Source organism: Rhinoderma darwinii, chromosome 1 (assembly GCF_050947455.1).
Source record: "Rhinoderma darwinii isolate aRhiDar2 chromosome 1, aRhiDar2.hap1, whole genome shotgun sequence".
In the NCBI taxonomy this organism is placed as follows: Eukaryota; Metazoa; Chordata; class Amphibia; order Anura; family Rhinodermatidae; genus Rhinoderma; species Rhinoderma darwinii.
This window is the reverse complement of record NC_134687.1, coordinates 478,295,438-478,308,372: the sequence shown is the minus strand read 5'-3', so window position 1 is coordinate 478,308,372 and position 12,935 is coordinate 478,295,438. Positions and strand designations below refer to the sequence as shown.

Here is a 12,935-nt window from a genome sequence, read left to right as displayed (position 1 = left end):
ATAAATACAAAAATGGCCATAACTTGGCCAAAAATGCTCGTTTTTTAAAAATAAAAACGTTACTGTAATCTACATTGCAGCGCCTATCTGCTGCAATAGCAGATAGGGGTTGCAAAATCTGGTGACGGAGCCTCTTTAACTCGCACGGTGAACTGCGTAAAAAAGCATTTATTTTTTTTTTACAAAAACCACCAGTATAGTTGTTTTTGGTCACCTTCGCGCTAAAAAAACCCAAAAAAAAACCCAAATAGAATAATGTAATAAAAAGTAAATAAAAAAAAATAAAAATGGGAACAGTAAAAACTACAGCTCGTTCTGCAAAAAATAAAGCTCAATCTACAAAAAAAAAAAAAAGTTACGAATGTGGTGACAGAAAGCAATTTGATTTAAACAAATATTCTTTTCTTTGTAAAAGTAGTAACATAGCGTCCATAGCCTTTAAGTCGTGCAGTATATTATGCCTGCCTTTCAGTATTGTTAGGCCCTGCGCCCCCAAATGTGAGGGCCTATGTTAGGCCCCCTGCTCCCTCTGCCAAACTCCTTAGATGCCGCAGTCCCTATTGACCGCAGCATCCAAGAGGTTAAATGACCGAAATCAGAAGGTAACTCCAAACCCAGCCATTACAGTTGAAAACCCACTGCTGATGGTGCAAGCTTAAGCCCACGCCCAGCATCGTACCTGTATGGTGGCTCGCATCTAGTAACGCCCACCCGTACATACAAGACGCTGTGTGCGTGCGCATGTCGTCTCACATCTAGAAACGCCCACCCGTGCGTGCGTAAATACTTACATCAGGGAAACTAGAAGATAAGTAATTGGCAAAAACATCTTTTTGGTGGTCTGCCTGCATTGGAATGGACCCAAAATTCCTCCAATCCTGAAAAGAGTAAAGAGAAGTACCTTTCAAATATTTATATTTGTGTTGAGAAAATTACTTTCAAAACAGATAACATACAGCGCTCTCCCTATCCATGTAGATTCAGGTTTTAGAATTTAATAACTTCACAGAATTTAATATAAAAACAGGTCTAACATCAGTGGTCCTGTCACTAAGGGCCTGTTCACATCAGCGTTTGCTTTCCGTTGAGTTCTGTCACAGGTTTCAGTTGTGGAACCCCTCAGCGGAAAGTCAAACGGAAACCTTAGCTTTCGTTTGCATCACCATTGATATCAATGGTGATGGAAACATTGCTAATTGTTTCCGGTTGTCACTGTTACGGCAGGTTTCCGTTTTTCAGACGGAATCAATAGCAGATGAAAACAAACCTCATTTCAAAAATAAAAATCAGTGACCAATATAGCCGCCTTTCTTTTCAATAAGTCATAAGCCTTTCATCCATGGAGTCTGTCAGTTTCTTAATCTGTTGACCATCAACTTTTTGTGCAGCAGCAACCACATCCTCCCGACACTGTTCAGAGAGGTGTACTGTTTTCCTTCACCGTGAGGCTGGGTTCACACGACCATGTTACGTCCGTAATGTACGGAACGTATTTCGGCCGGAAGACCCGGACCGAACACAGTGCAGGGAGCCGGGCTCCTAGCATCATAGTTATGTACAATGCTAGGAGTCCCTGCCTATCCGTGGAACTACTGTCCCGTACTGAAAACATGATTACAGTACGGGACAGTTGTCCTGCAGCGAGGCAGGGACTCCTAGCATCGTACATCACTATGATGCTAGGAGCCCGGCTCCCTGCACTGTGTTCGGTCCGGGTCTTCCGGCCGAAATATGTTCCGTACATTACGGACGTAACATGGTCGTGTGAACCCAGCCTAAATCTGCCGTTTAAGGGCCTACAAGATGTCAATAAGGTTTAGGTCAGTTGAGGAAGGAGACCATTTCATTAAAGAGGCTCGGTCACCAGTTTAGAACTGCCTCATCTTCTACCTAATAGCGCTTTAATGTAATGTTTTTTGTTTTTTTTTTAAAGTTACGAGCATTAAGTGTTATGCAAATTTGTTCTTAATGCCCAAGTGGGCATAGTAAAGAGAAGTGTATGACGCTGACCAATCAGAGTCATACACTTCTCTTCATGTCCAGCTTAATCCACAACACAGCGCGATCTCACGAGATCACCTTATGCGGTCACTTACTCCCGTAGTTCCTTAACACAAGTGACAGGAGTATGACCAGACATCCCCTCCACTTACGCCTAAAATGTACAGTGCTTCACTATCGCCAGAATTGAGTAGAACAAGCTCTGTGGGCCAGATGCCGGTAAACATCCTTGTGACGAAGTTAAGATTAGGGCTCGTGAACATCTGCATTCCGTCGTTCCGCTCAGTCATAGGCGCTGAACAAGACTACCTGAAGCTCGGAATCCATCGCATGACTGAAACCAACGGCACCCGAGGAAACACATTGACTTTAATGGGTTCCATTGGATCAGTGACAGAAGCTCCTGAGCCTCCGACACAGACGTGAGCAGTTCCTTAGACTACTCACTACATAGTAGTAAAATAAACAAAAAAAAAAATACTCCTTGTATCAGAAGTGAAAACGTGTGGAAAAAAAAAATAATCCATGTATCTACCAATAGTATGTTGTACTACATGCATATTTTTTTTAGGTGGCGCTTTTCATATGGTTAAACATGGGATTCAAAGATTACTCAACCAAAAACGCCATAGGAAAAAAACCTACCCAAAACAAAAAAAAACGCAATATGCATTGACACTTGTTTGTTTTTTTTTTTCCCTCTAAAAAGACAACTCATAGGTCTAATGGGAAAAATGCCACTAAATGATGCAAAAACATTACTGGCACACAAAAAATGTTTAAAAAAAAATTGCCGCCCAAAAACTATTTCAAGTTAACATCTGGCTGCAGCGGTTTTTACCGCTAAAAAAAAGTGGCATCTTAACTAAAAACACTGTGGGGGAGATTGATCACAAATAGCTCAAAGAGGTTGTAAAAAAGTTGTTGTATTTGACCATAGCAACCAATCAGAGGCCCTTTGGAAAATGAACCCGATTGGTTGTCATGGGCAGCTACTCTTCCTTTGCATGAGTTCTCAGGATTCTCCATGTGTCAATGTAGTCTAACAGGGACAGTACCTTTTTAAACCGGGTATTGTTTGAAAACTAAGATCGAAGCCTTAGCCTAGGTTAGCAGTTAAAGTCAAGATGTATTACATACATCATTGGCAGCAAAGGATTAAGAATTTAAATTGTAAGCCCTACTTAGCAGGACCTCACTTTTTTTTAAATTATTTATTCATTTGTTTGATTACGTGTCATTTTACTTGTTACTTTCGAAATTATAAAACATCGGTGAAATATATCAGTGCTAAATAAAAGATTGTTATGGGAGAGGAAAAAAAAACAAAGTTATCACAAAAAGAGGGGAAAAAAATAAATGCTACTCACATCTGAAATCCCATGTGGCAGTACTGTATTAAATCCTGGAAAGCTGATTAATTTTGATATATCATAAGATATCGTCCTCTGCAATGATTCTTGTACAGTCTCCCCATCACTAGTATCTACAAAAATCAAAAAATTCTTCATGTTTAATTTCTTCTGGTTTCAACTTTGTGTGCGACGCGACAGAACGCAAATAAGCCATTATAATGCAGATCACCCAGTGTATACACACACACACTGCATACCTTTTCCATCATAAAGAGATAGCCCAGAGTTCTCCAGCTCTGCATCTTTCAGCCATCCTGGAGGGTAGCCTAGTTCACGCATTCGATATATAAATGGAGGAAGATGCCTGTCAGAAATTCCAAGGGCCTCTTGAAGCTCCTCACTATGCATAACAAAAATTAAAGGTTTGGAAAAAGTACATAAAACAAATTCTCACCAAGTTCATCGAGCTCTGCAAACTAGCAGGCTGTCACCATATAAGTATTCGCTCTTCTTGTGTAAGCCATTACATTTTTACACTAGATAGATAGACGCAAGCTGGGAAAAAAAAACCCTAGACAAATTTTTTTGGTGCTTCTCTGTTTTCATTCATACTTTTAACTGCTGTTGCGCGAATCACACGCGTCACACGGAAGTGTTTCCGTGTGCTGCGCGTGATTTTCACACACCCATTGACTTCAATGGGTGCGTGATGCGCGAAAAACTCACAAATATAGGACATGTCGTGAGTTTTACGCAGCGGAGACACACTGCGTGAAACTCACGGACAGTCTGCACGGTCCCATAGACTAACATAGGTCCGTGCGAGGCAGGTGAAAATCACGCGCGTTGCACAGACGTATTACACGTTCGTCTAAATAAGCCCTCAGGCATCATGCATACGACTTAATTTTGTGGACCAAAACACACAGATACTAGTGGCTTCTGTTTGCCATCCATTTTTTTGCGGAACCATACATTAGAATGAGGACTGCAAGTACGGACAATAGAACATTATAATTTTGCAGAATGGACCTGGATACGCAGAAAAAAAAAAACAAAAAAACTATAGGACGCTGAAGAAAATCGGTCATGTGCATGAGCCCTTACAAAGAGAAAAAGGAATGTTTAAAAAAAATTATAATAAAGTCACCATATTCTGAAAGCAATTACAATTTTAACTTCCGTCTATTAAGTGGTATAAAAGTGTACTTTTAATTGGCACCATTTTTGCCCACATTTGACTTGATCAGTTTGCCATTTTTTTGGGAGCCAAGGTGATATTTTTATTAATTCTTTTTAACGGCGTCTATTCTGCAGGTTAAATAATGTTGTATTGTGATAGCGCAGACTTTTACAGATACAGTGAAGCCACTACTGTTGATTTTTTTCACATTACTTTTGAAAAAAAATAAAAATATAATTTTTTACTCAGAGGCTCTGTCACCAGATTATAAGTGCCCCATCCCCTACATAATCTGATTGGCGCTGTAATGTAGATAACAGCAGTGGTTTTTATTTTTAAAAACGATCATTTTTTAGCAAGTTCTGAGCAATTTTAGATTTATGCTAATTAGTTTACCAACTAGGCATTGTACAGAGGAGCGTATGACTGACCAATCAGCGTCATACACTTCTCATTGTTCCAGCTATGGAGAGGTGAGGAAGAGGAAGAATCCTGCTATACTATTTATCTCCTACATGTGCAGTGTATGGAAGACATGAAAGCACTTAGGCCGGATTCACAAGAGAGTGTTCAGTCCGTGATATACGGTCCGTATGTCGGCCACATTTCCCGCACCGAACACACTGCAGGGAGCCGGGCTCCTAGCATCAAAGTTATCTATGACACTAGGTGTACCTCCCTCTCCGCAGAAACTACTGTACTGAAAACATGGTTACAGTACGGGACAGGTTTTCCCACAACGCGGAAGTGACACCAAGTGTCATAGATAACTATGCTAGGAGCCCGGCTCCCTGCAGTGTGTTCGGTCCAGGAAACACGGCCGACATACAGAACGTATATCAGACTTAACACGCTCGTTTGAATCCGGCTTAGCCTCGATCCACTAGCTCAGAGAAAAGGGAGAATTAGGGTATGTTCACACAGCATATGTTTGAGGCAGAAAAATATGCGGCTGATTGAGAAAAAAACAGCATCTGAAACCAGGCATTTTTTGGAGATTTTCAAAGCCTGTTTTGAGGCGTATTTTCAAAGTGCTTTTTGTAGCGTCAATGGAAAAAATCTGACTCAGAGGCTCGGTCACCACATTATAAGTGCCCTATCTCCTACATAATCTGATCAGCGCTGTAATGTAGAGAAGTGTTTTTTTATTTTGAAAAAACAAATCATTTTTGAGCAAGTTATGGACAATTTTAGATTTATGCTAATTAGTTTCTTAATAGACAACTGGATCGTGGGATTGTGAGAACACCTTGTGTAGGTGAAAAAACTCAAAAATCAACACTTGAAGCGACGCTGGTCCCTTAGAACGTAATTCACTGTTGGTTCCTAGTGTCGCATAGTGAAGAAGCAGACACTGTGTAGGTCAAATAGTCTTTAATGGATACAGGCGACGCATTTGAGCCGAACCGGCTCCTTCCTCAGGCAGTATCGGAAAATAAAACGCATGGCCTGTATCCATTAAAGACTATTTGACCTACACAGTGTTCTTCACTATGCGACACTTGGAACCAACAGTGAATTACGTTTTAAGGGACCAGCGCCGCTTCAAGGGTTCATATTGGAGTTCTCACCTAAACAAGGTGTTATCCTCACAATCCCACTATCCTACTAAGAACCGGTCCAATTTTTTGGTTTCAGGTACAACCCGTGGCTTGCAGTTTTTTGAGTTTGTAGTTAAACGTCAAAGTCTACATCTTCAGGGGTGTCGTGCTCTTTATCACCACATCATCTATTTTACACCTTATGTAGGTAATGCCCTATGGTTGCGCCGGTTTGTATTCCCTTTTTCTTCTAGTTGAAATTTAGACAACTGGGTGTGTTTTACCTTTTTACCAACTGGGCGTTGTACAGAGGCTGTATGATGCTGACCAATCAGCGTCATACACTTCTCTCCATTCATGTCCATTTGTACTCACAGCACAGCATAATCTCACAAGATTATGCTGTGCTGCCACATACACCCACATTAACTTTACTGAACTGTCTTGAGAGTGAAGACATTGCCTCCAGTCATGAAGAGAAGTCTATTCACACACCCGTCACTTCGGTAGAGTTTGTGTGGGACTTAATCACAGCACAGCGTGATCACGCTGTGAATGACAGAATAGAACACGCTGTGCTGTCCCACAAAAACTTTACCGAAGTGTCGGGAGTGTGAATAGACATCGCGTCCTGGCTAGAGGCAATGTCTATTCACTCTCAAGACACTTCAGTAAAGTTAATGTGGTTGTATGTGACAGCACAGCGTGATCTCACGAGCGTGCAGAGTACAAATGGACATTACTCTGATTGGTCAGCGTCATACACTTCTCTTAACAACGCCCACTTGGTAAAAAGGTAAAACACACACAGTTGTCTATTATCCCCTTAAGGCCGCAGCCTAGTTTTGGCCTTAAGGCTCAGAGCCCATTTTTCAAATCTGACATATTTCACTTTATGTGGTAACAACGTCGGAATGCTTAAACCTATCCAAGCGATTCTGAGATTGTTTTCTCGTGACACATTGGGCTTCATGTTCGTGGTAAAATTCGGTCGATATATTCAGTGTTTATTCATGAAAAATTGCAAAATAGAGAAAATTTTGAAAAATAAAATTTTTCAGAATTTAAATGCATCTGCTTGTAAAACAGACGGTTATACCACCCAAAATAGTTACTAGTTCACATTTCCCATGTCTACTTTAGATTGGCATCGTTTTTTGAACATTTTATTTTTCTTGGACGTTACAAGGCTTAGAACATAAACAGCAATTTCTCATATTTAAGAAAATTTCAAAAGCCTTTTTTTTAAGGTACCTCTTGAGTTCTGAAGTGGCTTTGAGGGGCCTATGTATTAGAAACCGTGATAAAACACTCCATTTTAAAAACTAGACCCGTCAAAGTATTCAAAACAGCATTTAGAAAGTTTTTTTAACCCTTCAGGCATTTCACAGGAATTAAAGCAAAGTGGAGGTGAAATGTGCAAATTTATTTTTTCTTGCTGAATATAAATTTTATTAAATTTTTTTTCTGTAACACAGAAGGTTTTACCAGAGAAATACTACTAAATATGTATTGTCCAGATTCTGCAGTTTTTAGAAATGTCCCACATGTGGCTCTACTGTGCTCGTGGACTAAAACAAGCCCTAGAAGCAAAGAAGCACCTAGTGCATTTTGAGGCCTCTTTTATTAGAATATATTTTAGGCAGCATGCCAGGTTTGAAGAGGTGTTGAGGTGTCAAAACAGTAGGAATCCCCCAATAGTGACCCCATTTTGGAAACTACACCCCTCAAGGAATTTATGGTTGTTGTTACCATTTTGACCGCACAGTTTCACAGCACCTATTTGAATTGGGCTGTGAAATTTAAAAAAATGACATTTTTTCCAATAAAATGTCATTTGTGAACAAAATACCCCATTTTGTTGCCCAATTTGTCCTTAGTGCGGCAACACCCCATTTGTGGTGATAAACTGCCGTTTGGGCCCATGGGAGGGCTCAGAACAAAAAGGACAACCATTTGGCCTACTGGGGATTTTCTGGTGTGAACGAAGTCATGTATGCAGAAACCCCTGAGGTACCAGTACAGTTGAAACCCACAAGAAGTGACCCCGTTTTAAAAACAACACCCTTAAGGCATTCATCTAGGAGGTGTAGTGAGCATTTTGACCGGAGACCTACACCCCATAAACTGTAATGTGGGTTCTCCCGGGTATGGCAATAACCTACATGTGGCTGTCATCAACTGCCTGGGCACACAGCAGGGCCCAGAGGCGAAAGACGAGGGGGGATAAGCTGTGCGGGGTACATCAGGGTAAGTAAAATTGGGGTAAATTATAAACCAAGGGATGTATGATAAATTTTAAAACACTCTTTCATGCAGAGCTCTGGTTTTTCGGGACACGTGTCACATTGATATATTGTGTCCTCCCTTATCCCCCTCTTATAGCAGACTTTGCACCTCTTTTGACTTTTTCCTTTCTTGCCAGTTTGGGCAGCTTCTCCTGGAAAGTGTTGCCCTGGTACGATGCGTGTGCCCCCCCCCCTTCCTGGTCCCTAAAGATTAGGTTCTTGATAATCACCTCTTGAAATTCCAGGAAAGTTCCCGTCTGGCCTGCACATCGACGTAGCACGTACGCATTGTACAAAGCCATCTGTATGATGTGCCCGGCCAGCTTCTTATACCACACCGCATGGCGCTGTAGGGCTTCAGGATTTGATCTGACAAGTCCATCCCTCCCATGTACCTATTGTAGTCCAGGATGCAGTCTGGTTTGGGGGTGGCCTTTCCTTCATATATCCTAAATCTGTAGGTATAACCTGATGCCCTCTCGCACAGCTTATACATCTCCACGCCATACCTTGCCCTCTTACCGGGCAGGTACTCGCGGAATTGAACCCTACCTCTAAAATGTACCACGGACTCATCAATAGAAATACACTTCTCGGGGGTGTATGCTTGGGAAAACCGGGCACTGAAACGGTCTAATAGGGGTCTCCGTTTATACAAACGGTCAAAACTGGGGTCATCTCGGGGTGGGCACGGCTCATTATCAGTATAATGTAAGAAGCAAAGTATTGCCTCATTTATTTATTTTTTTAGGTTCCAGTTCAGTTCTGAAGTTGCTTTGAGGGGCCCATATATTAGAAACCCCCTATCAAACACCCTATTTTAGAAACTAGACCCCTCAAAGTATTCACAACAGCATTTAGAAAGTTTATGAACCCTTTAGGTGTTTCACAGAAATTTAGAGCAAAGTAGAGGTGAAATTTACATTTTTTTTTGTCAGAAAATCCTCTTTATACCATTTTTTTTAACACGCAAGGTTTTATCAGAGAAACGCAACTTAAAGAGGCTCTGTCACCAGATTTTGCAACCCCTATCTGCTATTGCAGCAGATAGGCGCTGCAATGTAGATTACAGTAACGTTTTTATTTTTAAAAAACGAGCATTTTTGGCCAAGTTATGACCATTTTTGTAGTTATGCAAATGAGGCTTGCAAAAGTCCAAGTGGGTGTGTTTAAAAGTAAAAGTCCAAGTGGGCGTGTATTATGTGCGTACATCGGGGCGTTTTTAATACTTTTACTAGCTGGGCGCTCTGAAGAGAAGTATCATCCACTTCTCTTCAGAACGCCCAGCTTCTGGCAGTTCAGATCTGTGACGTCACTCACAGGTCCTGCTTCGTGTCGGCCACATCGGCACGAGGGGCTTCAGTTGATTCTGCAGCAGCATCGGCGTTAGCAGGTAAGTCGATGTAGCTACTTACCTGCAAACGCTGATGCTGCTGCAGAATCAACTGTAGCCTCTGGTGCCGATACGATGCAGGACCTGTGAGTGACGTCACAGATCTGCACTGCCAGAAGCTGGGCGTTCTGAAGAGAAGTGGATGATACTTCTCTTCAGAGCGCCCAGCTAGTAAAAGTATTAAAAACGCCCCGATGTACGCACATAATACACGCCCACTTGGACTTTTACTTTTAAACACACCCACTTGGACTTTTGCAAGCCTCATTTGAATAACTACAAAAATGGTCAAAAATGCTCGTTTTTTAAAAATAAAAACGTTACTGTAATCTACATTGCAGCGCCTATCTGCTGCAATAGCAGATAGGGGTTGCAAAATCTGGTGACAGAGCCTCTAATACTTATTGCCCAGATTCTGCAGTTTTGAGAAATATTCCACATGTGGCCCTAGTGCGGTAATGGACTGAAGCACCGGCCTCCAAAGCAAAGGAGCACCTAGTGGATTTTGAGGCCTCCTTTTTATTAGGCACCATGTCCGGTTTGAAGAGGTCTTGTGGTGCCAAAACAGTGGAAACCCCCCAAAAGTGACCCCATTTTGGAAACTAGACCCCTTGAGGAATCCATTGTAGTTTTCTTGGGGTGCATGCGGCTTTTTGATCAGTTTTTATTCTATTTTTAGGTGGCGTGGTGACTAAAAAACAGCAATTCTACTATTTTTTTACAGCGTTCACCGTGCGCTATAAATGACATTCACTTTATTCTGCGGGGCGATATGATTACGGCGATACCAGATGTTTATCGTTTTTTTTAATGTCTTATGGCGTTTGCACAATAAAATACGTTTTGTAAAAAATCATTCACCTTTTGTGTTACCATATTCTAAGAGCCAGAACTTTATTTTTCCATCAATAAAGCCATGCGAGGACTTATTTTTTGCGTAACGAACTGTAGTTTCAATCATTACCATTTTTAGGTACATGCGACTTTTTGATCTATTTTAATTCCATTTTTTGGGAGGTGAAGTGACCAAACAATTGTGATTCTGGTACGGTTTATTATTTTCTTTTACGGCGTTCACCGTGCGGGATAAATAACGAAATAATTTTGTAGCTCAGGCCGTTACGGACACGGCGATACCAATTATGTATAATTTGTTTGTTTATATATTTTTATTAATAAATGACTGATGAGGTAAAAAGGGGGATTTTCACTTTTAAAACTTTTATTTTCACATATCTTTTTTTTTTTACTTTATCCCACTAGGGTACTTGAGGGCAGGAGGCCCTGATCGCTATTCTAATACACGGCACTACATGCGTAGTGCCGTGTATTAGAACTGTCAGCTACTCACTGACAGCAAGCATAGTGGGTCCTGACTTTGTCAGGACCCACTAGGCTTCCGTCGATGGCATAGCCGGACGCCATTGTTTGGTGTCCGGTTGCCATAGTCACCATCGCCGGCCGCTATCGTGTAGCAGGCCGGCGATGGCAGCTTAATCCCTAAAAAGCTGCGATCTCGATTGAACGCGGCTTTTAAGGGGTTAATCAGCGGGGACACCGCGATTGGTCCTCGCTGTAGGAGCTGCTGTACGAGACAGCAGCTGTCACAGCTCCTGTATGTGTCCGGAGGACAGCCGAAATGGCCGTTACTTCCGTGACGTACTATTAGGTCATGGAGCGCGAACGATAGAGCTACCATGACCTAATAGTACGTCCTGGAGCGGGAAGGGGTTAAGAAACTAATTAGCATAAATCTAAAATTGCTCAAAAATGATTGTTTTTAAAAATAAAAAACACTGTTATCTACAGTACAGCGCCGATCAGATTATGTAGGAGATAGAGACTCTTTAATAATGCCTCAAGAAGTGACAGGTCATTTCTTTTTTACGAGGCGTATTGTTACAGGTTTTTTTTTTTGTTTGTTTTTTTTAAACAGCGGCGTAAGATTGCCTCATATGAACACCACAGCTTTTTACCATTGAATTCAGTGGAAAGGTGTTTGCAACTGTTTAAGACAAATTTCGGAACGTAATGTGACCGTTATGCGCTCCGAAATAAGCCTGAAAGAACTCAGTGTAACACATGAGAAAGTCTCGAGCGGAAAATAAAAACTGCTAAAAAAAAAAATAGCAGGACGCAAGTCATATATTGGCTAGAAATACGGTTATTCATCTGCACCCCGTGATCGAGGCATGGCCGAGGTAGTGACAGAGGGGACTCCCCCCTCTAACGGCTTAGATGCCGCGGTCGCTCTTGACTGTGGAATCTTAGTGGTTAAAATGATGGGATCGGAGTGATCTCCAATCCCAGCTGTTACAGTGAAGAGTCTGCTACAGGGGGTGGACAGAAGATTACAGGAACGGGGGACACCTAGTGGCAGTAACTTCTCACTGAATTTGCAAGGATAGAAACGCCTTCATTTTTAATTGTAAGTAAACTACAAAGTTGATTTATATCAGGTATACAATTATTTTAGCATAAGTGGTTTAAAATGTGTCCATTTAACTATTGTAAAGCAAAATGTGTATTCTTCACTATATGGCCAAAAGTATGTGGACACCCCTTATGGAGTTCAGATGTTTCAGCCACACATTGCAAAAAGGTGCAAATGCATAGGAATAGAAAACATTGGCTGTAGTATAGATGTACTGAAGAACACAGCGACTTTAAAAACATTACGTTACAGGATGTGACCTTTGCCACAAGTCAATTTGTGAAGTTTCAGATCTGCTAGGTTTGCCCCAGTCAACTGTAAGTGCCATTATTGTGAACTGGAAGCATAGATGAGTAACAGCACAGCCACAAAGCAGTAGACCATGTCAGCTCAAGGAGCGGAGCTGCCAAGTTCTGAAGATTGAGGAGCGTATAAAATCACTCATGGTCAGTTGCATCAATCACTACAGAGTCCTGAACTGACTGTAGAAGTGATGCCATGAAGTTTCCGATGCACAGTTCCTGTGCGGACAAGGGTTTCCATGTATGAGCAGCCACACATAAGCCTAAGATCACCATGTGCAATGCAAAGTGTCAGCTGGAATGGTGTAAAGCAAGTCACCACTATATTCTGGAGCAGAGGAAATGGGTTATGTGGGGCGATTACTAAAGTTTTACTATCTGGCAGTCGGGTGAATGCATCGGAGCTTGGTGAATGCCAGGAGAACGCTTCCCATCTGA

General features: G+C 41.6%; 1 protein-coding gene across 1 annotated transcript in view; it reads right to left on the bottom strand.

The window, feature by feature from the left end:
- The window catches only part of ZCCHC8 (zinc finger CCHC-type containing 8), a 65,015-nt gene that overhangs the window by 13,714 nt on the left and 38,366 nt on the right, over positions 1–12,935 (bottom strand). Inside the window, exons 10-12 of the mRNA XM_075834140.1 lie at positions 3,614–3,756; positions 3,372–3,487; positions 792–878 (exon numbers count right to left, since the gene is read on the bottom strand). Coding sequence (XP_075690255.1) covers positions 792–878; positions 3,372–3,487; positions 3,614–3,756 — 346 coding nt within the window. The remainder of the gene's footprint in view (positions 1–791; positions 879–3,371; positions 3,488–3,613; positions 3,757–12,935) is intronic.